This window comes from Oncorhynchus kisutch, linkage group LG7 (assembly GCF_002021735.2).
Source record: "Oncorhynchus kisutch isolate 150728-3 linkage group LG7, Okis_V2, whole genome shotgun sequence".
NCBI lineage: Eukaryota > Metazoa > Chordata > Actinopteri > Salmoniformes > Salmonidae > Oncorhynchus > Oncorhynchus kisutch.
This window is the reverse complement of record NC_034180.2, coordinates 27,110,097-27,136,679: the sequence shown is the minus strand read 5'-3', so window position 1 is coordinate 27,136,679 and position 26,583 is coordinate 27,110,097. Positions and strand designations below refer to the sequence as shown.

Genomic DNA, 26,583 nt, shown 5'->3' with positions numbered 1-26,583 from the left:
ACTACACTAATGGCTTCTATCATTAGTCTGCTCCGATAGATGAATACAGTTATCCCATCTGCCTCTCCGTTTATGTCTAGAACTGCAGAGGACAATGCACCATACTTGAACTTTGACTGTTTTGGGGTATTATTCAGGGCAGGTAAGGTCAATGTCAACATTGTCAAAATGCCCTGTAATAACAAACTAAAATGCTATATTCCTAGAGCTTAATTAAAACAATAGTTTGCTAACACTATAACTCTCTCTCCTCCTGTTAGTGGCAGTCCAAACCAACTTGGTCCCTCCCAAGAAGGTCCAGTCAGGGATGGTCCAATCCAGCCCTGTCCAGGCCAGTGTGGCAGCCATGCAGAACCCGATGGGCTGTGATCCCAAGGGGGCCAACGGCCACTGCCCCTTACCCCGGCTCTCCGTCTCCTCCCGTTCCGCCAGCGTGGTGGCCAGCATGGACACCACCGGTGACCTCTTGGCCCTCCACTCTGTGATGAAGTGGAAGACTGTGGTGGCGGTGTTTGTGGTGGTGGTGGCCTACTTGGTGGGTGGCGGCTTGGCCTTCCGGGCCCTGGAGCAGCCTTTCGAGAGCAACCAGAAGGACAGCATCACCCTGGAGAAAGCTTTGTTCCTGCAGAGGCACCGCTGTGTAATGCCTGCTGAACTGGAGGCACTCATCAAGGTGAGTGTTGGTGGTGGTGATGGTTCACTACATGTGGACACCTTCTTGTCAAACATCTCATTCCAAAGTCATGGGCATAAATATGGTTTTGGTCCCCCCTTTGCTGCTAGGAAGGCTTTCCACTAGATGTTGGTACATTGCTGCGGGGACTTAAATACATTCAGCTACAAGAGCATTATTGAGGTTGGACACTGATGTTGCACGATTAGACCTAGCTTGCAGTTTGCGTTCCGATTAAACCAAAGGTGTTTGATGGGTTTCAGGTCAGGGCTCTGTGCAGGCCAGTCAAGGTCTTCCCCACCGATCTCGACAAACCATTTCTGTATGGACCTCGCTTTGTGCACGGGGGCATTGCCATGCTGAAACAGGAAAGGGCCTTCCCCAAACTGTTGCCACAAAGTTAGAAGCACAGAAGCGTCTAGATTGTCATTGTATGCTGTAGGGTTAAGATTCCGCTTCACTGGAACTAAGGGGCCTAACCCGAACCATGAAAAACAGCCCCAGACCATTATTCCTTCTCCACCCAACTTTACACTTGGCATTATGCATTCGGGCAGGTAGCGTTCCCCTGGCATCTGCCAAACCCAGATTTGTCCGTCAGACTGCTAGATGGTGAAGTGTGATTCATCCCTCCAGAGAACGCATTTCCACTGCTCCAGAGTCCAATGATGGCGAGCTTTACACCACTCCAGCCAACGCTTGGCATTGTGCATGATCTTAGGCTTGCGTGCGGCTACTCGTCCATGGAAACCCATTTCATGAAGCTACCGACGAACAGTTATTGTGCGGATGTTGCTTCCAGAGGCAGTTTGGAACTCTGTAGTGGGGTGTTGCAACCAAGGACAGACCATTTTTACGCCCCACGCTCTTCAGCACTCGGCAGTCCCATTCTTTGAGCTTTTGTGGCCTAACACTTCGCGGTTGAGCCGTTGTTGCTCCTAGACGTTTCCACTATAATAGCACTTTCATTTGACCGGGGCAGCTCTAGCAGGGCAGAAATTTGACAAGGAATTGTTGGAAAGGTGGCATCCTATGACGGTGCCACTTTGAATGTCCCTGAGCTCCTCAGTATGGGCCATTCTTCTGACAATGTCTGTCTATGGAGATTGCATGGCCGTGTGTGAGGTTGAAATAGCCAAATCCACATACTTTTGGCCATGTAGTGTATGTGCGTGCGTGTGTGCCTGACCTTCATAAGGGATCATTGGGACATTGAATAGTGATGGTTATAGTGAATTAATAGTTTATGTGATCTGGCAGATAATGGGATCTGTTTATGATAGATGATCATGGGATCCTCATAGAATTCTTAGGGTCAACATGTGCTTACAATAAGTATTGGTCTGTTCATATGAACACTAATCTTTTCAAATTATATTCTATGTTCTGGAGCAATTATGTTATAGTGAATGGACTTCGGTATTGTCATATCTACAAAGTTCTGGGTGGGCAGCTTTAGTGCAAAGGTACATATATGTATGATGAGTTACGTAGATGCCCAGCTAGAGAAATGTAAAATAGGGTTGTTTGTATCCATATTACATTTGCAATCCTGCTTTAGTAGCTCATTATAATTCCTCCAGCTGTCCATGAGTCATGAGATATGAGTTAGGAACTAGCTAGCTAGTCAGGATTGTTATCGGTAGCTAGCTTAGCCAGCTAACTTTCTTAGCTAACTAGCTTGGAAATTAAACAACTCCCTGATGAACAATAACGTTTGACACCTGGCTAGCTAACATTAGCTAGCAACAACTCTTACCCCTAAACTCCTGCTTGCTTCACACAAAGTAGCTAGCTAGCTTGATAAAATATGTTTATTAATATCTGGTACTTCATTCAGCTGACTAACATTAGCTAGCTAGTAAATAATTGAAAGGACAGCAAACATTTGATGTTCTGACACTACACTAATGTTAGACCTACTGTGTAAATTGTTCCCTTACCTCAGTTCTTTTGAAGTCTTTAATAATAAACAACGTTAAGTCTTGTTGTTGAAATCACAGCTATAATATTGCGGAGAGGCTTGAATTTTTTTTTTAAAGACTGTGCTAAAATAATAATGTTAGGACAGTGAGAGGATCTCTCTAGCTAACTGACACTCAAATTCATATATTCCTGCCCCAACGTAATTAGTACTAGCCAGTTGGTCGAGTGTGTACTGACGTGACGCTATGACGTCTCCTCTTTCCAAGGTTTATCACTAGTTACCACAGCCACAAATGGATAAACCCTGCCTTTTTCTACAAGTTTTCTTAAAATATGACTTTAAACAACCTTAATCACACAGCTAACCTTATGTCTAAATCTAACCTTAAATTGAGACTAAAAAGCAGAACATGTTCAAGAAATGTTTACAATATAGTTAATTTGGACTTTGTGGCTGTGGTAACTAGTGACAACCCTTTGCAAGCGCGAGTGTCATGCAGTTTACACACCCAAAAATGTCATTATGTTAATGCCCAATAATGAGTATATAATCCCAGAAATCCTTGTTAATGTGTAATCGAGAATGTACGATCCCGGAAATACTTATTTTCATGCAGTGCATGGAAACACACCCTGCTGACTACCCCCTGGTCGGCTGTGTGTTCTGTCACGAACCGGCTCGTAGCCCTTAACAAAAAGGGAGACAACGCAGAGATCAAGGGATTACAAAAATATATTTTATACCTATATACAATTAATGATGATGTGTGTAGTCAGTAATGTAAGTGAATGGTTTTGTGTATAGATTATGATAATGAGGGGTGCTTAGAGGTGCCAAAACAAAGGTATTTATCCCCGGGGACACACCCGAGCCCAGTTGTGTCCCGTTTAGCTGACGACCCGGCCGGCGCTGCCCACCGACATCCTATTAAGGAAAACAAGATCACAGAGAAAGAATTCGGCAGACTGAGTGCATCCACCCACAAGTTGAATGACAAATCCACGAGAGCAGCAGCCAGCACCGGAGTTGAGGTAAGCAACCTCTTTGCATCCCCAAAAACCTGTTGACACAGGAGACCAGACGAGACCACCTTAGCTTTCAGCAAGTCTGTTATCAGAGTGATTACGGTAGAGAAGTTCCTACAGAAACTACAGTAATAACCAATCATTCCCAAGAAACCCATCAGTTCCTTTTTAGTAGTTGGCGGTGGGAAAGCATCAATAGCTACCACTTTAGCCCGAACAGGATGCGCTTCACCCTGCCCAACCACCTTACCAAGGTACGTAACAGTCGCCTGAGCCAACAAACATGAATCCAGATTGATAGTGAGTCAACCAGCAGCCAGGCGGTTGAACAAGGCTTGAATAAGAGACAGATGCTCCTCCCAGGTATCTGCATAAACCACTACATCATCCAGATAAACAGCACAACCGACCAGACTGGAGACAACCCTGTTCACAAGGCGCTGAAAAGTGGCAGGTTCATTACGCAGGCCGAAACTCATAACCAAATAAAAGTACAGACCGGAGGGTGTAATAAAGGCAGAGATATCACATGCCCTACTAGTCAGTGGCACCTGGCAATAGCCCTTTAACAGGTCAAACTTGCTCACAAACTTAGATGCTCCGACCTGATCAATGCAGTCCTCCATCCGAGGAAGAGGAAATTAATCTGGCTTAGTGACACGGTTTACCTTACAATAGTCCGTACAAAATCTGTTTGCCCAGAAGCCCAGCTGAAGAAAGAAGACTGCAATATCAATCTCAGCATCCAGACAATGGTGTTTAGCTCAAGAAACTACAGAACCGCTGACGGATGGGGTCAGCATCCCCAATGTCAATATCGTGTTCTATTAAGTTTGTACTTGTAGGTGTATCAGAAAACAACTGGAAAACTCAATCAGACCGACCAACTCGTCCCGCCTATCAGCAGGTAGATGAGCGAGAAGGCTATCCAAAACATCCAGTGACTGAATTTTTCAATCTACCCTGCAGTACGCAATCGTCAGGACCAGGAACATCCTCCTCACCATGCACGGATCTAGCATGACAAAAAGAAGAACCCAGCAATCCAACAGTACCGGCCAAAATAACAGGTTTACTGTCCTCTGTGGACTCCCAGTTCGGCCCCAGAGGAATGAGCATCATAGGGCTTTAGCAGATTTACAGTTGGCACAGTTGGTGCACAGATGGCACAGTTGGTGCGTTTTCCTCCATTCCGGAAAACTAGATAGTTTTGCTCAGTGCACTGGTGCACAACCGTATATGGACCTTGAAACATGACTTGAAAAGGAGAACCAACAATTGGCAGCAGAGCAAGAACCTGGTCACCTGGACTAAAGTGACGAGGCTTAGCTCGCTGATCAAATATACCTTTCATCCTCCCCTGTAAAGATGATAGCTTCTCTTTAGCCATCTCACCAGCGGTGTACAGGCGTCGCCAGAAATCACACACAAGATAACAAGGACTGAGATGGCTCAGGAGACTTCCAGTCATCCTGGAGGACCGCTCCTCCATCTCCGTACAATAAGCTCTCAACAAAGTGTTTGATGGAAACATTCCAGTAGTCCTTGACTCTGTGCCAAATTGTGTTTAATATGGAGCTGTTGGAGAACCTGACCAAACAGATTAGAGGTGAAATTAGAACCTTGATCACTCGGAATGACCTTAGGGATTCCAAACAGCGAGAAACTGAGTCAAAGCTTTTAGCACAGACTTAGTCGTGATAGACCAGAGAGGATAGGCAGCAGGAAACCCAGTGGTCTGACACATCACAGTGAACAAGTAACTACTACCATTCTTAGAGTGAGGTAGAGCTCCAACACAGTCAATAATCAGATACTCAAAAGGCTGGCTGAGTACGGGAATAGGAAACAGCAGTACCTGCTTAATAGCTTGATTAGGTTTACCCGTTACTTGACTGGTGTTACAGGTTGATGAAGGCAGAAACATCCCTCTTTAACCTAAGCATGTCTCAGTATGTAATTATAGGTTTTCCTCACACCCAGATGTACAACAACATCGTCGTGGGAAGTTAACGCCACCTCAGGAAGCTTAGCTGGAAAAACAACCAGACTAATAACCTTCACCAAAACTACTATAAGGCACCCACGTTCTCATCAGAACATTGTCCTGGAGAAAATAGCCATGCGACATCTCCCAACTGTTCCACAGCCACAGTTTGGTAATGAACTCTTCTCATGTAGAGTCAGCCTGTTGCTCCGTGTTTAGATCAGAGCTGGGCACAGATAACGGAATAACAGGGAAAGTAGTGACAGATTTCTTTGTGAGGTCATCATTAGCCGACGCAGTGACCAGGTCGCCACGGCTCATGGAACCCGTCACGCGCACGCAGAGAACACCTCTGCGTGGCTTAGTGGAAACCATCGGAAATTAAGACACGACAGGCCACACATGCTCACTAGCCAAGTTATTCCCATGGATAACGTTGATTCCCTCAACAGGCAACGAAGGACGCATCCCTAAAACAACCTCACCTTTCACCAGTTAAGAATCCAACATCAGTTTATGCAAGGGAATTGACAGAGTGTTCAAACCGATTCCCACAATTAAAACACTATTCCCCGAATTAAAACACTATTCCCCGAATCAGTCTCAGCAGATTGTACTAACCTCCTCGGACCAATGTCCCAACAGCAAGTACTAGATAGTGCCTTTTTGGATCATACAGCTGTAACACAGAAAATGTAACAGAAACATAATGGGGATATCGTATGTCAGATCATGTCAGGTTATTCGTCTTAGACAGCTCTTTTTCACTTTCAACTGATGAAACTGCAAATGTCACACTGTTTTGATGAGTGTCTGCTGAGATCTTTGTTATTATCCTGGAAACAGATGGTCGTTACGGTAATTTGAGACAAGGGTCTATGTGTGTTGACCCTACTCTCAACACAAGCTATGGCTGCGTGTTTATGTGAATCCAACCAAACCCCAACATACAGTTGAAGTCTGAAGTTTACATACACTTAGGTTGGAGTCATTAAAACTCATTTTCAAGCACTCTACAAATATATTGTTAACAAACTATAGTTTTGACAAGTCGGTTAGGACATCTACTTTGTGCATGACACAGGTAGTTTTCCAACAGTTGTTATTTCACTTATCACAATTCCACTATCACAATTCCAGCAGGTCAGAAGTTTACATACACTAAGTTGACTGTGCCTTTAAACAGCTTGGAAAATTCCAGAAAATGTCATGGCTTTAGAAGCATCTGATAGGCTAATTTACACCATTTGAGTCAATTTGGAAGTGTACCTGTGGATGTATTTCAAGGCCTAACTTCAAACTCAGTGTCTCTTTGCTTGACATTATGGGGAAATCAAAAGAAATCAGCCAAGACCTCAGATTTTTTTTGTAGATATCCACAAGTCTGGTTCATCCTTGGGAACAATTTCCAAATGCCTGACGTTACCACGTTCATCTGTACAAACAATAGTACGCAAGTATAAACACCATGGGACCACGCAGCCGTCATACCACTCAGGAAGGAGACGCGTTCTGTTTCCTAGAGATGAACGTACTTTGGTGCGAGAAGTGCAAATCAATCCCAGAACAACAGCAAAGGACCTTGTGAAGATTCTGGTGTAAACAGGTACAAAAGTATCTATATCCACAGTATAACGACATAACCTGAAAGGCCTCTCAGCAAGGAAGAAGCCACTGCTCCAAAACCTCTGTAAAAAAAGCCAGACTACGGTTTGTAACTTTTTTTTTTTGAGAAATGTCCTCCGGTCTGATGAAACAAAAATAGAACTGTTTGGCCATAATGACCATCATTATGTTTGGAGGAAAAAGGTTGGAGGCTTGCAAGCCGAAGAACACCATCCCAACCATGAAGCACAGGGGTGGCAGCATCATGTTGTGGGGGTGCTTTGCTGCAGGAGGGACTGGTGCACTTCACAAAATAGATGGCATCATGAGGTAGGAAAATTATGTAAATATATTGAAGCAACATCTCAAGACATCAGTCAGGAAGTTAAAGCTTGGTCGCAAATGAGTCTTCCAAATGGACAATGACCCCAAGCATACTTCCAAAGTTGTGGCAAAATGGCTTAAGGACAACAAACTCAAGGTATTGGAGTGGCCATCACAAAGTCAATCCTATAGAAAATTTGTGGGCAGAACTGAAAAGGCGTGTGCGAGCAAGGAGGCCTAGAAACCTGACTCAGTTACACCAGCTCTGTCAGGAGGAATGGGCCAAAATTCACCCAACTTGTTGTGGGAATGTTGTGGAAAGCTACCCGAAATGTTCGACCCAAGTTAAACAATTGAAAGGCAATGCTACCAAATAATAATTGAATGTATGAAAACTTCTGACCCACTGGGAATGTAATGAAAGAAATCAAAGCTGAAATAAATAATTCTCTCTACTATTATTCTGACATTTCACATTCTTACAATAAAGTGGTGATCCTAAATGACCTCAGACAGGGAATTATTACTTGGATTAAATGTGAGGAATTGTGAAAAACTGAGTTTAAATGTAAGGTGTATATAAACTTCCAACTTCAACTGTACATATGACATACCCACCAAGCAAGCCCAGGAGCCATGCTCTGTAATTCAGGTGATGAATGAGAATAGCAGAGGCAAGCTTCACTTTTCTCTTCCTGAATAGGTTCTTCATTAGTCTCAGTTTTTAGGTAGTAAATGACCCCAAAGACAGAATCAACGCTGCTCCAGTGAGTATCGAGGTGCCCGTCTTTCTTTTGCCCGCTTTATGTATATTATTTCCACACCCAGTTACATTCAGATTAGTGGAGTATCATCTTTTTCATTATCTCTGCAGTGGCTGATTTGAAAACAGGCGAACTAACCAACTGCTGTGTTTGTAGAAATCAATGGCAGTATTTCCTGAAGGAGGTGTTGACATAAAAAACATTTAGCATGGTGTGCCTAGAGGCTCCATTGGGAATCTATTATTCATTGCATGGGCCACCAGTCACAGACCTTCCCCATAAGAGGCAGCAGCAGCATCAGCCAGCTGCATCCACATCTGACCCAGCGGAGAGCATTGGGAATCTATTATTCATTGCATGGTCTGCCAATCACAGACCTTCCCAATAAGCAGCAGCAGCATCAGCCAGCAGCATCCACAGCTGACCCAGCAGAGAGCATTTCTTCAGCATTACCTGTGGTTTATAATGGTATTGAGCAACTATAGAGATTATTTGTGAATGCCATAGTATCCAAATGATATCAAGGATTTGGAAGAAGTGCTATTTTGCTTTTTTTGCTTCAGTATAAAGGAATACATTGGAAATATGAGGTTGAGTCAGGGCTGTTGCGGTGACCGTATTTTTTAAACATTTTTATTTCACCTTTATTTAACCAGGTAGGCCAGTTGAGAACAAGTTCTCATTTACAACTGCGACCTGGCCAAGATAAAGCAAAGCAGTGCAACAAAAACAACAAAGAGTTGCATATGGGATAAACAAACGTACAGTCAATAACACAATTGAAAATCTGTATACAATGTGTGCAAATTAAGCAAGGCAATAAATAGGCCATAGTGGCGAAGGAAATACAGTTTAGCAATTAACACTGGAGTGATAGATGTGCAGATGAGGATGTGCAAGTAGAAATACTGGTGTGCAAAAGAGCAGAAAAAACTAAAAACAAATATGTGGATGAGGTAGGTAGTAGGTTGGATGGGCTAATTTACAGATGGGCTGTGTACAGCTGCAGCGATCGGTAAGCTGCTCTGACAGCCGATGCTTGAAGTTAATGAGGGAGATATAAGTCTCCAACTTCAGTGATTTTTGCAATTAATTCCAGTCATTTGCAGCAGAGAACTGGAAAGAAAGGCGGCCAAAGGGGTGTTGGCTTTGGGGATGGCCAGTGAAATATACCTGCTGGAGCGCCTGCTGCTGGTGGGTGTTGCTATGGTGACCAGTGAGCTGAGATAAGACAGAGCTTTACCTAGCAAATACTTATAGATGACCTGGAGCCAGTGGGTTTGGTGGTGAATATGTAGTGAGGACCAGCCAATGAGAGCATACAGGTCGCAATGGTGGGTAGTATATGGGGCTTTGGTGACAAAACGGATGGCACTGTGATAGACTGTATCCAATTTGCTGAGTAGAGTGTTGGAGGCTATTTTGTATTACCACCACACCAGCAGTCAGGAGTCATGACCGCAGTCTAATTCCAAGTGACCGTTGGCGTCATGGTAATCTCCTCCTCCTATGCGATTTGTACATTAATGGGGCTGATGCATTTGTAGTACCCAACTCGCTAACGATCGGCAGGACTCTAATGGCCTGGTACTCAGCGCTCTATTGTCCCTCTAATCCCTCTGACGTCAATGCAAATGATATGTGGATCTTGTATCAAAGTTAAACACAACATAATGGCCAATTATTTCTAAGGTGATGATTAATTCAAAGCATTTAAGACCTCGCATGTAGAACACGCATACACATTTTGGAACTTATGCATACTATATGCATAGGCCAATGAGCCCAAGCCTGAAAAAAAGCCTGAATTAAAATAATGATTGTGCCGTTATACAACACATAGCCTAATAGCCTACCACTTAATACGCACGGCAGAAAGACACTTTGGTACATAATTGGTCTAGCCTATACTCCAAAATGTATCAAACTGTAGTGATCGCTTTTGTGTGGACTGTATTATTATGTATACTGGATGGACTGGTTACCTTATGCTACGCTCCAAACGTTCTATCCATATGGCTGGGATAGAATGTATGCCTACAGGCCTTGGTGATGCTGTTGGTTCATTGATTGTGCAGGCCGGCATACTGAATTAGCCTACAACTATAGTGAATTTGTATTTGATTTGAAATTGACTAGTACTATTTTCTAAATTAATAGGCTGACATTTAGCTACAGAATATCTCACCGCCGTGCGGTTCCATCTCCTCCTCTCTCTCCTTCATTCCTTTATCGAGTGCACAGTTAGAGGGGCTGTAAAGAGTTTAATGAAAAATGTTTTGTTGTAAAACAGTTTTTTATACTATCGATGTTCCTGAACTGATTACACTTAGTTTACCAAATGAAGCGCTGGGTAGGTTGGCGAGCCCATGGCATACAGAGTTTGGGTGAAATATCACCTGTCACGTAGCAAAGGCTACTACTCAAACAGTGGTTGATGCGTGGTGTGAAATAAAGGTTCTTATAAGCCCAGACATTTCTATATGCAATCTGGTGTGAACGTTTTAATGGTAGCCACTAAAAAGAGGAGGATCCCAGCTGCTACTATATTTATTTCTCAGCTGCTAATATTAAGCACATTGCCTACCCGGCATGAGTGAAAAAGGAAGCATGGGAAAGTGCAGCCTCCATTCGCTATTCGAGTGCATACTGATGACATGTCTTTTTCCCCTTCCCATTGCCCTGTCCATTTGATAATGGCCCATTCTAAATCCAAACTAATTTCACATATTAGTAAAGACAAGATTAAATTCAGAATAGTCTCATGGGTGAGAGTATTATTACTTGATGAGAGAACAGCGTGTGCAGCCTGACTGACAAAGGAACAGAGCGCAAGCTTTTTTTGTGACTTTTTAAATGAATCAATATAGGCACATCATGCAACCCATGTGTTTTGATTTTTAAGACATTCTAAGGTTTGTCATTCACACCTAAAGTTGCCAAATAGACTAATTGTAAATCTAGCGTATAGGACCTCACTAAGGAATGTGAAGAATATCCTTTCTGTTTTAGTCATCAAAGTTGAATTATATTCTTCTCACTATAAAATTATATAATATAAAATAATGGCTTGGGATTTATAAGCATATCTTGTCTGATAAATAAACTAGCCTACAGCCTAGGCTGCCAATGGCATGGCAAATAGCCAGATAACATACATGCAATCACTGACTCAAAAGATGCTATTTTGTTCTTCTGAAATACATTTTCTTCATATCATAATGTTTCTTTATACCTGGCTAAAATAAATAATGGATTTATTGTGATGGTGTATAAAAAATACCTTTAAAAAAAAATCTAAATGCGCACATCAGTGGCTTGTATGTGTGGAGGCCTGGAGATGCTAAACGTGTTTATGTGAATTAACGGTCAATTTATGTGGGACCGGCAGTCATTTGCATGACAGTTACCGGCTGACAAAATTTCAAGACCGCCACAGCCCTAGGTTGAGTCACTCCTTAATTGATGACGGAGCAAACAAAATGCATTGATTTCCAGTACATGTTGTCATGACGTGCCCCTTTTGGGTGAGGATCCTAGGCCCCCCCCCCCCCCTCTCTCCCACCACAGGTTTATGATGGTTGTAAATACCGAAACTCCTTTCCCCACTCTGCCGAAATGAAAGTTGAGAATCCCTTTGTTAACAAAGAGAGACACTTGGACATCAAAAGGATAAATAATTGAACAGAATTTCTGTAGTCCAAGCAGTTGGAGTGGTCCGTGGACACTTAAGGAACAGTTATGTTGAGTTTGTTTCATTTGGTGACCTCATGAAGGACAGGAAACACACATTACTGTTTCTTTTTTTGTATACACTTCTCAATTATCGAGTTTGCATCTGAATGTTGTATAAAATAAATGATTGTGGATAGGAATACATTTGGAAAGATGTAATGTGATGTTAGTCTTCTAAATGAGAATTGTTTTTCATAGTAACTTATGATCAGTCAGTGGCCACAACCCCGTGAGCACAGACATTTACATCGGTGTCATGGAACACCCCCTTTTCTACTCCAGTATAAAAAACACTTATGACAAAATTTACATTAGACAAGAAAACATGGAGCTGTCGCTACATGTTGAAATGGTTGGCAACTCTACCAAAGGACAAGACCAGAGAACGTGGAGATCATTCCCACTTTGAAATGGCTAAGAAATCGACAAACTACAGAACAATTATTCAGGCTGCAGCTGTTTAAGTACTTTAGTCTGGTAAATGCAACCAGTCGAACTGCTTAATGGTATTTGACGTATCCATTATAACAAGCTACAACTCCGAAAGACTTTGATCTCTGGTGGACAAACCAGAGATTTCTGTCAACATTTTATCCAGCAGACGGACCGGCAATGGCAGAGAGGGATTACAAAGGCATACACTCGTAAATATGTCAATTGCAATTTATTTTCGAATGAGCGGTTGTTCATGTTCAAAGTATAAGCATTTCCATGACTGCAGTGTATGTACGGGGTTCCACTCTGAGTTTTCCGCTCCTGAGCTGGCCCCAACCCTTTCCTTTGTCTACCAAGCTTTCATAATGGCTTAGCCCACTAGGGACTTTTCAGTGTATTATGTCAGTAACCAATGTATAAGTATTGTGTGTATGTTTATGTAATTCTGTGATTGATTAGTTAGTTAGTAAATAAATAATTAAGCCAATTTGTATATCGCTGATTCATGATTTGATGCTAGGGTTCGTGCAGATATCCAATGGTTTACAACATTCAGGAATGAGATTGATGAGGTAATAATACATTGATAGAAGACTGTAATTGATAAGATATGAAAATATCCGAAGAGTTAATTCAGGAAATAGAGACTCTATAAACATTTTCCTGTGGTGCCCCAACATCCTAGTTAATTAAAGTTACATGATTAGTTTAATCACACAAGGAATAATTACACATAGAGAATTGATTTGATAATATAACAGTCTTGACATTTAATGATAGTCAACGCTACGACAATGTCCATCTTCTATAACAAGTCACATCTAGACATTAGCCTTCATTTGACAGATACATCCAAGTCTGAAGCTCAGCAAAAGGAGGCTACAGTAAAAGCCGTAACTCTGCCCACTTGAGAGATGTCCTGTGGGGCGTGGACTCTTAAAACAAGCACTCCATCAATATGACTGGGATTTATCTGTTCCCCTAACAGGTTCTATAGCCCGGCCATTAGTGCTGTGTCAAGCATGTCATTCAGCCATCATTCATCCTGATGGCCATGGGCAGTAGCCCAGCTTTCGGTGTCTCACTGTTGTCATGCTGTTTGACAGGGGCGTCGGTTGCGAGATGGCAATTTCGAGAAGAGTGTGTGTGCATGCGTGCATGCATCAAATCAAATTGTATTTATCACATACACGTGATTTGGAGATGTTATTGTGGGTGTAGCGAAATGCTTGTGCTTCTAGCTCCGACAGTGCAGTAATATCTAACAAGTAATATCTAAGAAATTACACAACATATACCCAATACACACAAATCTAGGTAAGAATGAATTAAGACTATATACATATGGACGAGCGATCTCAGAGCGGAATGGACTAAGTTACAGTAGAATAGTATAGAAAACAGTATATACATATGAGGTGAGTAATGCCAGATATGTTAACAAGAAGGGACTAAGATACCGTAGAATAGTATTGAATACAGTATATCCATATGAGATGAGTAATGCAAGATATGTAAACATTATTAAGTGAATGAGATACTGTAGAATAGTATAGAAAACAGTATATACATATGAGGTGAGTAATGCCAGATATGTAAACATTAAGTGACTAAGATACCGTAGAATAGTATTGAATACAGTATATCCATATGAGATGAGTAATGCAAGATATGTAAACATTATTAAGTGAATGAGATACTGTAGAATAGTATAGAAAACAGTATATACATGAGGTGAGTAATGCCAGATATGTAAACATTAAGTGACTAAGATACTGTAGAATAGTATAGAATAAAGTACATACATATGAGATGAGTAATGCAAGATATGTAAACATTAAGTGACTAAGATATCGTAGAACAGTATAGAATATGTGTGTGCGTGTGTTTGTATGTGTGTCTCTGAAGTGTGTCTGCTGCCCACCCACTGTGCGCCCACCGTGACGTTGGGCCTAATTGGCAGTTCCTGGCAGGGTTGGTATGACTCAGTGTGTGTGGCACAATGGGACTTCATGGTGTCATCCACTCCAGTCAAGACTTGTTGTTTTTCTTATCTAAGAGCTTTAGCTCTGAAATAGAGCTTTTGAATGTTATACTGTCCACAGGCAGTTGTTTTTTATAGTAAATATATTATTTGCCCTAAACTGTCTTTCCCGGGTTGAAAAGCTATAATTTACAGCACTGCTATAATGGTTTGTATTACCATATAATATAATGGGTTGTATTATATAATGGGTTGTTATAATGGGTTGTATTACCATATAATGGGTTGTATTATATAATGGGTTGTTATAATGGGTTGTATTACCATATAATGGGTTGTATTATATAATGGGTTGTTATAATGGGTTGTATTACCAGTTACTCAAGCGTTTCCTCCTGCAGGCATGCACAAACACACTCCTGCAACATTACAATGCCCTTGGTAAAGTTGCAGTCACTACCTGTTTGTGGCACTAGTCACTGATTAATTTGATTAGCAAAATAAGCAATTGATTAAACCCATGTTCAAGGTTAAATCCAGGTGGAATGATTGGTTACCTTATCTCTAATGATATGTAGGTGTAACGGTTTTCTAGGTGTGAAGGAGAGTCGGACCAAAATGCAGCGTGTAGATTGCGATCCATAATTTAATAAACAAACGTAACACGAATCTAAATACAAACACTACAAAAACAATAAACGTAACGAAAACCAAAACAGCCTAAACAGCCTATACTTGTGTAAACTAACACATAGACAGGAACAAGGACACTAAGGACAATCACCCACGACAAACTCAAAGAATATGGCTACCTAAATATGGTTCCCAATCAGAGACAACGATAAACACCTGCCTCTGATTGAGAACCACTCCAGACAGCCATAGACTTTGCTAGATACCCCACTAAGCTACAATCCCAATACCAACACCAAAAAATGAAGATAAACACAAAATACTTCGACCAGAGCGTGACAGTAGGGTTAAAACCAGTGCTAACTAAGCAGGCAGAGAATCACATGTCTTAACAGTAAGGATATTATTTTGTCACACTAATGTATTCCTTTCATCATACAAACATCAAACCATACAGCTTGAATGATGTAGCTAGCGGGTTGATTAATCCAGGTGAGGTTTTGTGAGAACTAAAATTAATCAGGAAGACAGAGAGGAAAAGTGAATAATTTATATACTGATTGTATGTATCACTGTGTTAACTAACCTCCAGACGAGCTTCATTGCCATACAACTCTCCTTCCGTGGCCTCCAACTGCTCTTAAATGCAAGTAAAACTAAATGCATTCTCTTCAACCGATCACTGCCCACACCTGCCCGCACGTCCAGCATCACTACTCTGGACGGTTCTGACTTAGAATATGTGGACAACTACAAATACCTAGGTGTCTGGTTAGACTGTAAACTCTCCTTCCAGATTCACATTAAGCTTCTCCAATCCAAAATTAAATCTAGAACCTGTGTCCTATTTCACAACAAAGCATCCTTCACTCATGCTGCCAAACATACCCTCGTAAAACGGACTATCCTACCGATCCTAGACTTCAGTGATGTAATTTACAAAATAGCCTCCAACACCCTACTCAGCAAATTGGATGCAGTCTATCACAGTGCCATCCGTTTTGTCACCAAAGCACCATATACTACACACCACTGCGACCTGTATGCTCTCGTTGACTGGCCCTTGCTTCATATGTTGACAAAACCACTGGCTCCAGGTCATCTATAAGTCTTTGCTAGGTAAAGCCCCGCCGTATCTCAGCTCACTGGTCACCATAGCAGCACCCACCCGTAGCACGTGCTTCAGCAGATATATCTCACTGGTCACCCCCAAAGCCAATTCCTCATTTGGCCGCCTTTCCTTCCAGTTCTCTGCTGCCAATGACTGGAACGAACTGCAAAAATCACTGAAAAAATCAATCTCCCTCACTAACTTTAAGCACCATCTGTCAGAGCAGCTCACAGATCACTGCACCTGCACATAGCCCATCTGTAAATAGCCCATCCAACTACGTCATCCCCATACTGTTATTTATTTATCTCCTTTGCACCCCAGTATCTCTACTTGCACACTCATCTATCACTCCAGTGTTTAATTGCTATATTGTAATTATTTTGCCACCAAGGCCTATTTATTGCCTTACCTCCCTTATCCTACCTCATTTGCACACACTGTATATAGACTTTTTCTATTGTATTATTGACTATGTTTGTTTATTCCATGTGTAACTCTGTGTTGTTTGTGTCGCACTGCTTTGCTTTATCTTGGCCAGGTTGCAGTTGTAAATGAGAACTTGTTCTCAACTATCCTACCTGGTTAGATAAAGGTGAAATTATTTTATTTATTTAAAAATAAATACAAATGAGTCCTGAGGTACTCAGGCTGTGCTGACAGAGCTAAAACCAGACATTTCATGTCTAACCTTTTGAGCCTCTATAATATAGAGTGCCTCTCACTGATGCACTACCCTAAATTTTATGATGTGGAGATTGTAATGCACATTTAAGGAGAGAGGGAACTCATCCTTTCAATATGTGGTTCCACCTATAACAATAATATATGTTAGTAAAACCTGGACAGAGATTATATTCCAGACTGTGCCGCTAACAACAAGAGATATGCTCTCAAGGAATCTATTTCCTCTATTCTTCCTCTGTGTCACGGCTGTTGGAAGGAGCGGACCAAGGTGCAGCGTGGTGAGTGTACATTTCCTTTATTAAGCCAAATGACGCCAAACAAAACAATAAGCACTACAAAAACAAACCGTGAAGCTCACAAGCAAAGTGCTCTAAACAAAGTCAACCTTCCACAAACACAGGTGGGAAAAAGGGCACCTAAGTATGGTTCCCAATCAGAGACAACAATAGACAGCTGGCCCTGATTGAGAACCATACCCGGCCAACCACAAAGAAATAGAAAACATAGAACACAAAACATAGAATGCCCACCCCAACTCACGCCCTGACCAAACCAAAATAGAGACATTAAAAGGATCTCTAAGGTCAGGGCGTGACACTCTGTCTATTATCAGTTCTTTTGTTGCTCATATTTTAGATGTTTTTCTTCATACCTCTATTTATTGATGATAGCTGATTGAGAATACATTCTCCTTTACAATAACCTTGTGTATATATTCAACTGCTCAAGTGTGAAGTTGATCTTGGCTTAGTCAAGAGAAGTAGGGAAATAGACAACTAAACTTACCTGGGCAGTGGAGCCTACTGCTGTTTTAGCCTGGACAGCACCGGTATCATTGGTCACACTGAGAGTCTAAAACTCAGCGTCAGCGTTGCCTTATGCTTTATCCCTAATAAGGCTGCATTGCGTAAATCTGAACATGACATATTCAGACATACTGGGAGAAAATGTAGTTGTCGCGTTTGGTCTTGAAACATATGCATTTCTATCCTATATTGTGATGTATGGGTGATGTCCAGATTCATTGGAGTACAGTACAAGTTATCTTAAAAACTGCATGTTCAATCATATGCTATCAAGGGAGGTTTTTCAGTCCCAGGGTCCCGAGCTTGGTGAAGAGCTTGAAGGGCACTTTGGTGTTGAACGCTGAGTTGTAGTCGATGAACAGCATTCTCACATAGGTATTCCTCTTGTCCAGGTGGGAGAAGGCAGTGTGGAGTGCAATTGAGATTGCGTTGTCTGTAGATCTGTTTGGGCGGTATGTCAGTTGGAGAGGGTTTAGGGTATCTGGCATGATGGAGGTGATGTGTGCCATGACCAGCCTTTTAAGGCACTTCATGATTACAGATGTTAGTGCTAAGTGGCAGTAGTAGCAATCCAGGTAATCAGGTTTATAGAATACACTGGGTATTTATGTTTTCAATACTGAAAGCAGCCCAATTAGATACACACCATACCTAATGTTCTGCGTCTTACTTCCAACACATGCATATATATTAGAGGGCATGTGCAATGATGTGTATAAAGTAGTGCTTCTCTGCTGAAGATGTGCTGTTGACTCCGTCTCTCTCTGTATATGTGACAGCAGGGTAGATAGATCCATATTCACGAGGGAGTCCTCATCACTACCACCTGACAGCATGGAGGAGAAGTGAGGAGGTGTTTACTAGGCAGGCATGGGTTGGTCTTTTATTTGTATATTCCCATCAAGAAGGCTACAAGTGCTGAGGCAATTTCATTCTAATCTATGATTCCCTCTTCTGAAATAGCTCTACTTCAGCAGAAGTGGAGAATTTAAAGGTTCTTTGGGGCGGCAGGGTAGCCTCGTGGTTAGAGTGTTGGACTAGTAACCGGAAGGTTGCAAGTTCAAACCCCCGAGCTGACATTCTGCCCCTGAACAGGCAGTTAACCCACTGTTCCTTGTCCGTCATTGAAAATAAGAATTTGTTCTTAACTGACTTGCCTTGTTAAATAAAGGTAAAATTCAAATTTATTACGGCTCTCGTTGGTGGTAGAAAGAGTAGACCAAGGCGCATGGAAAGTGTACATCTTCTTTATTTTAGATGAAAACCCCAAAAACAACAAAAGATCAATGAATGTACAGTTCTGCAGGGCTAGACAGCTACTGTGCAAAAAACAAGATCCCACAAACTCAGGTGGAAAACAGGCTGCCTAAGTATGATTCCCAATCAGAGACAACGATAGACAGCTGCCTCTGATTGGGAACCATACCCGGCCAACAAAGAAGTAGAAAACTAGAATGCCCACCCAAATCACACCCTGACCTAACCAAATAGAGAAATAAACAGGCTCTCTAAGGTCAGGGCGTGACATCCTTAGGGAAATATACAAATATTTCTACATTTCTACCTTATTGTATAACGCACATAAACATTGTGATTATATAATGGAGAAAATGGAGATAATATACTACTTTGTTTGGATACTTGCTACAGTACAGAATAAGGAGACAATGAGAGGTAGCAGGAGACTGTAGTTCTCTAACGTTAATGCTCTGCCTCTGACAGAGCAGGAGAAATAAGTCAGGAACTTAATAAGACCTGAGATCGGAGAGAAAACAAAACATAAAAGTCTTCCTGTAGGTGACTGTCTCCGCGGACGTTCGCTGAGTGTAGGAGGAAATGCCAAAACACTAGTATTTTAAGCTTGGCCACACACACACAACAAACCACCAGACACTTTGAACAGTCTTTGTAGTACAGGAAGTTATGCATTCCTGTAACAATGTGCTAAGTATGGGGTTGTATGGTGTGAGCATTGACTGTGATACATTAATGTTGTTGATATTATGGGCTAATCCAACATTTGCTATGCAGCCATCTTTCATCCACCACTCAGTAAATAAAAAAACATGCCCTGATAGTAATTATTACAAAGTAAGTGTTCCTTATGGATGTGCCCTGTGCCCGGACAGTGGGTACCCAACCCTTCAGATATACTGACTCTGACTCTCACACACCTGGCCAGTTCAGCAGTGCAGAAGTGCTGGGGCGGACCACGACTGCTGCCTGCCTTGCACGCCACAAGCACACAGCTAGCCATCTGGACAGTGGAAAACCCTGAACCCCCCCCCCCACCCTGTCCTGCCTATCTCCTCAGTGCCCCCCCCCCCCCCCTCCATCCGTCTATCCGGCCCTCCCTCCCTCCCCACCACACATCCTCCTGCCACTGGTGACCTTTAAGTTTCATCTGAAGAGGTCGGCACAATCATCAGTCATTCGCTCTCAAGTACATTGCATAACCCATGCTGTGTATGGCACACACAGGGGGCGGCCGTTTATAGTGTCAATTAAATGCAGTCAAGACACATGTTACCACATGCTATGGTTTTGTCTTTCCACCAGCTGAGGGCTTAGTGTGGCATGGTACTGTCCTCTTTACTGTATGTAGCATGTGTTGAAAGACCAAAGACAACACAGGTTATTCCATTGGTGCCAAGATGTCAAAGGGCTTGACTGTGGTTGGTTCTGGGTTCATTTTGTTCACCATTTGTCTGTTTAAGCAGATGAACTGCACATTGAACTGTGTGGAATCGCTATGTAGCCTACCAGTTCAAATAAACAACCCTATACCCTGCCTGTTTCTCTCTTTGTTAGCATTCCATCGACGCTGTCAGTGCAGGAGTCAGTCCGATCGGAGACACGTCTTACAACTCCAGTCACTGGGATCTGGGCAGTGCTTTCTTCTTTGCTGGAACCGTGATCACAACGATAGGTACTCTCCATCACCAACCTACCAACTCATTACTTGCTCCTCTTAACTGAGTAGAATAAAGCAATGTCACTTTAACGTGAAAGTTTATGAGGTAACCTACGGGTGCCGTGATTCGCTATTTCAAGTGCAGTTCTGTCAGCATTACACTACTGTAATGTAATGTGTGCTATTTATCATGAGCTTGCTGGGAAATGGATAAAACAAACGTCATTCACAGGATGTACTTTATGCTAATGTCTGTGTGTGTGTGTGTCTTCACAGTACATGATTTACTGATGATAATAGCATCCTATCGGGAGGTGGGAATGAACAGTGCACCAGGGTGTCTTTTTAGCATAACATATGAATACCATTTCATCTGTTTACACAATTTGGAGAGGGACACACATCCCACCGTGCTGGTTTAGATGAAGCCGTGCCTTAGTCATCCCTGCCCTGTTTTGTCTCTCCATTCACTGCAAGTTGTAATTCATGTCATGTTCTCTGAGCCCAACCTGATTATTTCCTCTCTTAGTTCTTATTTACCTCCGACCTCCAACTGCAGGAATATAACACAGGCTTTACATAACAAAACACCACTGTGACAGGTTACGGGAACATAGCACCCAGCACGGAGGGAGGGAAGATCTTCTGCATCCTGTACGCCATATTTGGCATCCCGCTGTTTGGGTTCCTCCTGGCTGGCATCGGAGACCAGCTAGGAACCATATTTGTCAAGAGCGTCTTGAGGGTGGAGAAGATATACAGGGTAAATTGGATTACTTGAGAACTTTGGGTTTTGTTATGTGCAGGGGATTTACTGGAACTGCATAAGCACATGATGCTTTCAGAGATAAGTTGGTTATAGTTAACTTTCAATACATTAATTCAAATTAATTTAGACACACCATGTTTGATTACTAATTTTGTGAAGAAAGGGGTCTTTGAAAATGAGTATTTGGGGCATGTTATATACAGATGTAGGATCTTAATTTGAAGATCAGTTTGCTACAACAGGAAAATAATCCTGGAGCAACAGGACATTTGAAAATATTATATTATAATAGACAGTTTTGTAGCGCTTGATACATTTTTCATACACCAATATGCTACCCACAGTGAAAACCAGGCATATTACTGCCAACCTATAAATCACCCCATTCACTGTGAACAGCACAGCAAACAGGGTGATTACAGCGTGATACAGTCATCCCTGTAAAAGCTATGTCTGTTATCTAGGTATTATACCAGGCTCAGTGAATGGTTTTGGACTCTTGTAGTGAGGGCAGAGGTGTTTGATGTAGTGTGGGAGCAGTGGAGGTAGAGGGCCAGGACCTGATTGAGATTCTGTGAGCAGTCTGTATGTATCAAGCATCTCAGAGTAGGAGTGCTGAACCCTGTCCATGTAATCTTGTTTATTGGGATCTAAAAGCCAAAATGTAGAGCTAAGCACCTCTTCAGACTACTGAAAGCCCCAGGGGACTTGAGTTTGAATGAATGGAAGGGTGGTTTTGTATGGTTTTCTTTCTTGGTGCCTGGGGTGCTCTGGAGTGTTTTGGCTAATGGGTATTGATACATTAAGTAATTGATGAAACTGCATCTCTTCAAACTGGAAATGTACTGTGTATAGCAAACTTTTTTTCAATAATTTTTTTGACAACTTTGTTTTTGTTGACTTACTGTCATCCTCTGACCATGTCTTGTTTGTACTGCAGCAAAAACACAAACAGATCAGCCAGACCAAAATCAGAGTCACCTCCACCATACTCTTCATCATAGCTGGGTGCATAGTCTTCGTTGGCATCCCGGCAGTCATTTTCAAACACATCGAGGGATGGACGACTCTGGATGCCATCTACTTTGTCATCATCACGCTATCAACGATTGGCATAGGGGACTATGTGGCAGGTATGATAGTGTTACGGTATAACAGGTTTATGTACTGTGACTCTAGTTATCTGAAATTATCCATTGGATTCTCCATCAACTCAAGGTTTTATTTGCGTGTGTTTTGTTGTGTCTGCATTACATTGATAATCCCTTGAATAATGATGCTAAAAGTGACTGCCGGTAATTATATCTCAGGAGGATTTATCTAGGGGAATATTATGGCAAGAATAATCCAAAATAATGCTGATATAACATAAAGTCTCTTCAAAACCCAATTACAAATCTTTCCACCTCCCTTGTCATACTAATCTGTCTGTAATGAAAATAGTTTTTGGGTGGTAAATGTTTTATTGTTGACAATAACTTGGTGGTAACAGGCACATACATACATACATACACACACGCACGCACACATGCATGCATACATACATGAAATGTAACAACTCTTCCTCTGTTGTTCCAGGTGGGGATCGGAAGATCGAGTACATGAAGTGGTACAAGCCTCTGGTCTGGTTCTGGATCCTGGTGGGCCTGGCCTACTTCGCTGCTGTCCTGAGCATGATTGGAGACTGGCTCAGAGTGCTATCCAAAAAGACCAAAGAGGAGGTGGGTGCTGCTCATTAAATTACACTGCCTGTCATTACATTATCTAAAGCAGTGGAAACTAATAGGTTAGTCCTTACTAGACTCATCTCTTACCCTACCCACCTTTCTTCTGTGTCTGTTTTGCTATTATGCCTTGTTGATGCCCCTGTCTGGAGCCCTTGAGACACTCCCGACAGACAGCTGTGTGTGAGAAGTGGTTAGAGATGCAGTCATTAGTGTTCAGGCTGACGTGTTAATAGTGAGCTTACTAAGCTATTTATCTGTACATACAGTATGGATGGATACTGTGGTATTGGCTTTCCATGGAAGGAGCTAGGCTTTTGTCTGAAGGGGAATTTGTAGAAGATCCTTTTGATGTAATGCACCCCTTCCACCCTCCTGTCTCTAATGACTCTCCATCTTTGTGTAATTGCAGGTGGGGGAGTTCAAGGTCCATGCGGCTGAGTGGAAGGCCAACGTGCGGGCCGAGTTCCGAGAGACGCGGAGGCGGCTGAGTGTGGAGATCCACGACAAGTTGCAGCGGGCCGCCACCATCCGCAGCATGGAGCGCAGGCAGCTGGGCCTGGAGCAGAGGGCCCACTCCCTGGACATGCTCTCCCTAGAGAGGAGGGCTGTGTTTGCCAGCCTGGACCAGGGCCGCTTCAAAACCTCCTCCCAGGAGAGCATCGACACCAAGCTGAATAACTTGAGGTCGAAAGGGGCAGGGGATCTTTGTTATGACCAGCGGAGAGGCAGCGAGCAGACACAGCAGGCCTCGTCAGAGGATAATCTCTTCAACCTCCGCTTCCGCTCCCTCACCAAGCTGGCCAAGAGACACAAGAACCGCGACCTGAAGAGGAACATTCCTGATGACGTGCGGAGGGCCTGTGAGGAGATGGAGAGGAGGAAGGAGGAGGAGGGAGTGGAGAAGGAGGAAGAGGTGGAGGAGATGGAGGTGGAGGAGGAAGGGGGAGAGAGGAAAGAGGGCAATACCAGCTCAACACATTTAGAGTATGCAGACGAATGCTGAGGCCAAAGAAAGAGAGAACGATAGAATGTTGAAAGAAAGAGAGCTTGAGCTGCAGAAAAGTCCCTATTTTGATGTCTCAAATTGTGCCTGGTTGTTTTTTCTTTTCAGAGCACCCTACTTCCTATCCAACCCCACCCCACCCCCAACCGACAAAAAAGCAGATGCAATGTGGGATAGCTTCTCTTTTTTACCCAAGGCTTATGTGAGCAAGTAACCCAGTGAACTAGTGCAGAGCTTCCTAAACCCGGTCCTGGACCAAATCTACTTTTACTGATGAGGTTTTGATGTTCATTGGACCCAGTTCATTCTGCACATCATAGGAACGATTTATTAGTGTGACATTTTGTTACTTTATTCTGTCATTTAAGATTGATTATGAATTTAATGTATTTTATTAATTGTATTTTACACAGCATGTCTGTGTACAGTATCTATGTTATGTCAATTTCTGCAATTCATTTTTTTTCACAGTAAAAGAGAATACAATTATATTTGTCCACCATACGCTACATGTATGTGTTAGTGTTTTTCCCTCACACAATCCGATCAGGTGTTGCATTTACCTATACTGAGGGAGGAACTTTACCACATGGGTTGTAGCCACTTTACAGTTGACTAATGTTTTTGGTCCTTTGCTATGTTTTTGTCATTGATGTGCTTCCTAAAGCTTTACCTACTGGGCAAAAACGAGTTGAATTAATGATGTTTCCATGTAATTTCAACCCAAGAAAATCTACGTGATGTCATTGAATGAACGTGAAAAACTTGTTGGATTTGCAAAAGTCATCAACGAAAGGGAATTACATATTTTTTCACTCAACTTTGATCCTAAATCCAATGAAATGGTGACACTTGTTGTTGATTTCGAAACTAAACGCTGAACTGACGTCTGTGCCCAGTGGGTACTCAGTAATCAAAAACACTAATTATGTGAATGGTGGTAACAACCTTTACTCTATCAAATACAATTACATAATGGTTTTTGGTGTGAATGTGCTAGCCTCTCCATTATTTAATTATTTAATCATTACATGATTATTATATTTTTGGTAGTCTAGTTATGTTCCTCTACGGTGGAACATGGAATTCTGTCTTTGGTCCCTCTGGTCTTCTGCATAGTCAAAGAAGGAACAGATGCTGTCGGGACTTAGGCTCACTCATCATATCAACAACAACAATTCATATTAGATAGACTGAAAAGCTTGTAGTCCTGATAATGAATAGTGTAAGTACTGGTTGTAACCTCTATTTCTTGAAATCTATCATAAAAATGATAATGACCTTTCTAAGAACCAGAATGGATTTTCCTTGCTCAGTCTTTTTTGTGCAAACATTATATCAAATGAAGTGAGTGGCTTTCTGGGAATAAATATCACTAAGGAAAATTAAGCTGATGTTGTGAAATGGCTTCTTATCACTTGTGTCATGTGAGACTCCCAGAAGTATCTTAAAGTCCCCAACCGCCATTATTTCCAAACTTGTAATTAACAGACTTAAAGAGACCATAATTCGATTTTCTGCTGAAGGAAATGATCAGATTTGACCATAGCCTATGCCTGATGTAAGTATACTGCTGTGTGTGAGGACTTTTTAAAAGACACACAGACATTCTGTGTTTAGGGGGTGTTCCTGAAACACATTATTAATTGCAGTCTATAATCACTCGCATGCTGTACTGCATGTGAAAGATGCTGCAGAACAACATCTGCAAACCGAAAGGAGGGTCAAGTGAGGAACCAGAGAGAAAAAGTAGAGAAGATGGTTTGAAATTAATTCGCTTAGTAGCTTACGTTATACAAGTTCAGCCTTTACAAAACACATGATAAGTGATCTACAAGATACCAGTTATAAGAAACAGCTTAATGCTAAAGAAATGACAACATAATAATGTATAATATGTTACATAGGTAACGACAGAAAGAATATCTCCTGATATTGTGCAGAACATCGCTAACTGCTGATAATACCCTGGACCCCAGGGCTCTGACGGTGTCTCTTACAAGCAGCTTGGGTCACGTGTGGCGTCTCATGCTGGATCCAGTCAAATCGGTTGACTGCAACAGAAAGGGAATAGAATCGGGAGAGAAAGCCATACCTGGGGCAGCAGGTAGCATAGTGGTTTGCGCGTTGGATTAGTAACCGAAAGGTTGCAAGATTGAATCCCCGAGCTGACAAGGTAAAAATCTGTCGTTCTGCCCCTGAACAAGGCAGTTAACCCACCGTTCCTAGGCCATCATTGAAAATAAGAATTTGTTCTTAACTGACTTGCCTAGTTAAATAAAAAACATTCTATCTAATAGAAGGGGTTGGGTTGTCAGAGAGGTGGGGGCTGCTGCTGCCTTCAAGGTTGAAGCGTCCTCCACTTGCCTGCCTTCCCTTGTCTCTGTCCCTCCATTGATAAACCAAGATGAATTGGCTGGTGCTCTTACAACATTTATTTTGTGTATTTATTTACGTCTTGAAACCGGTAATCA

At 42.2% G+C, this 26,583-nt stretch overlaps 1 protein-coding gene across 2 annotated transcripts in view; it reads left to right on the top strand.

Moving 5' to 3' along the window:
- The window catches only part of LOC109893694 (potassium channel subfamily K member 10-like), a 32,155-nt gene extending 6,655 nt beyond the window's left edge, over positions 1–25,500 (top strand). The window contains exons 2-7 of one of the 2 annotated variants that reach the window (XM_031828775.1): positions 261–673; positions 20,508–20,625; positions 21,213–21,373; positions 22,320–22,512; positions 22,958–23,100; positions 23,516–25,500. In XM_031828775.1, coding sequence (XP_031684635.1) covers positions 261–673; positions 20,508–20,625; positions 21,213–21,373; positions 22,320–22,512; positions 22,958–23,100; positions 23,516–24,109 — 1,622 coding nt within the window. In that variant the 3' untranslated portion in view covers positions 24,110–25,500. The remainder of the gene's footprint in view (positions 1–260; positions 674–20,507; positions 20,626–21,212; positions 21,374–22,319; positions 22,513–22,957; positions 23,101–23,515) is intronic. The other variant, XM_031828774.1, reaches the window with a different exon arrangement.
- The last annotated feature ends 1,083 nt before the right edge of the window (positions 25,501–26,583 follow it).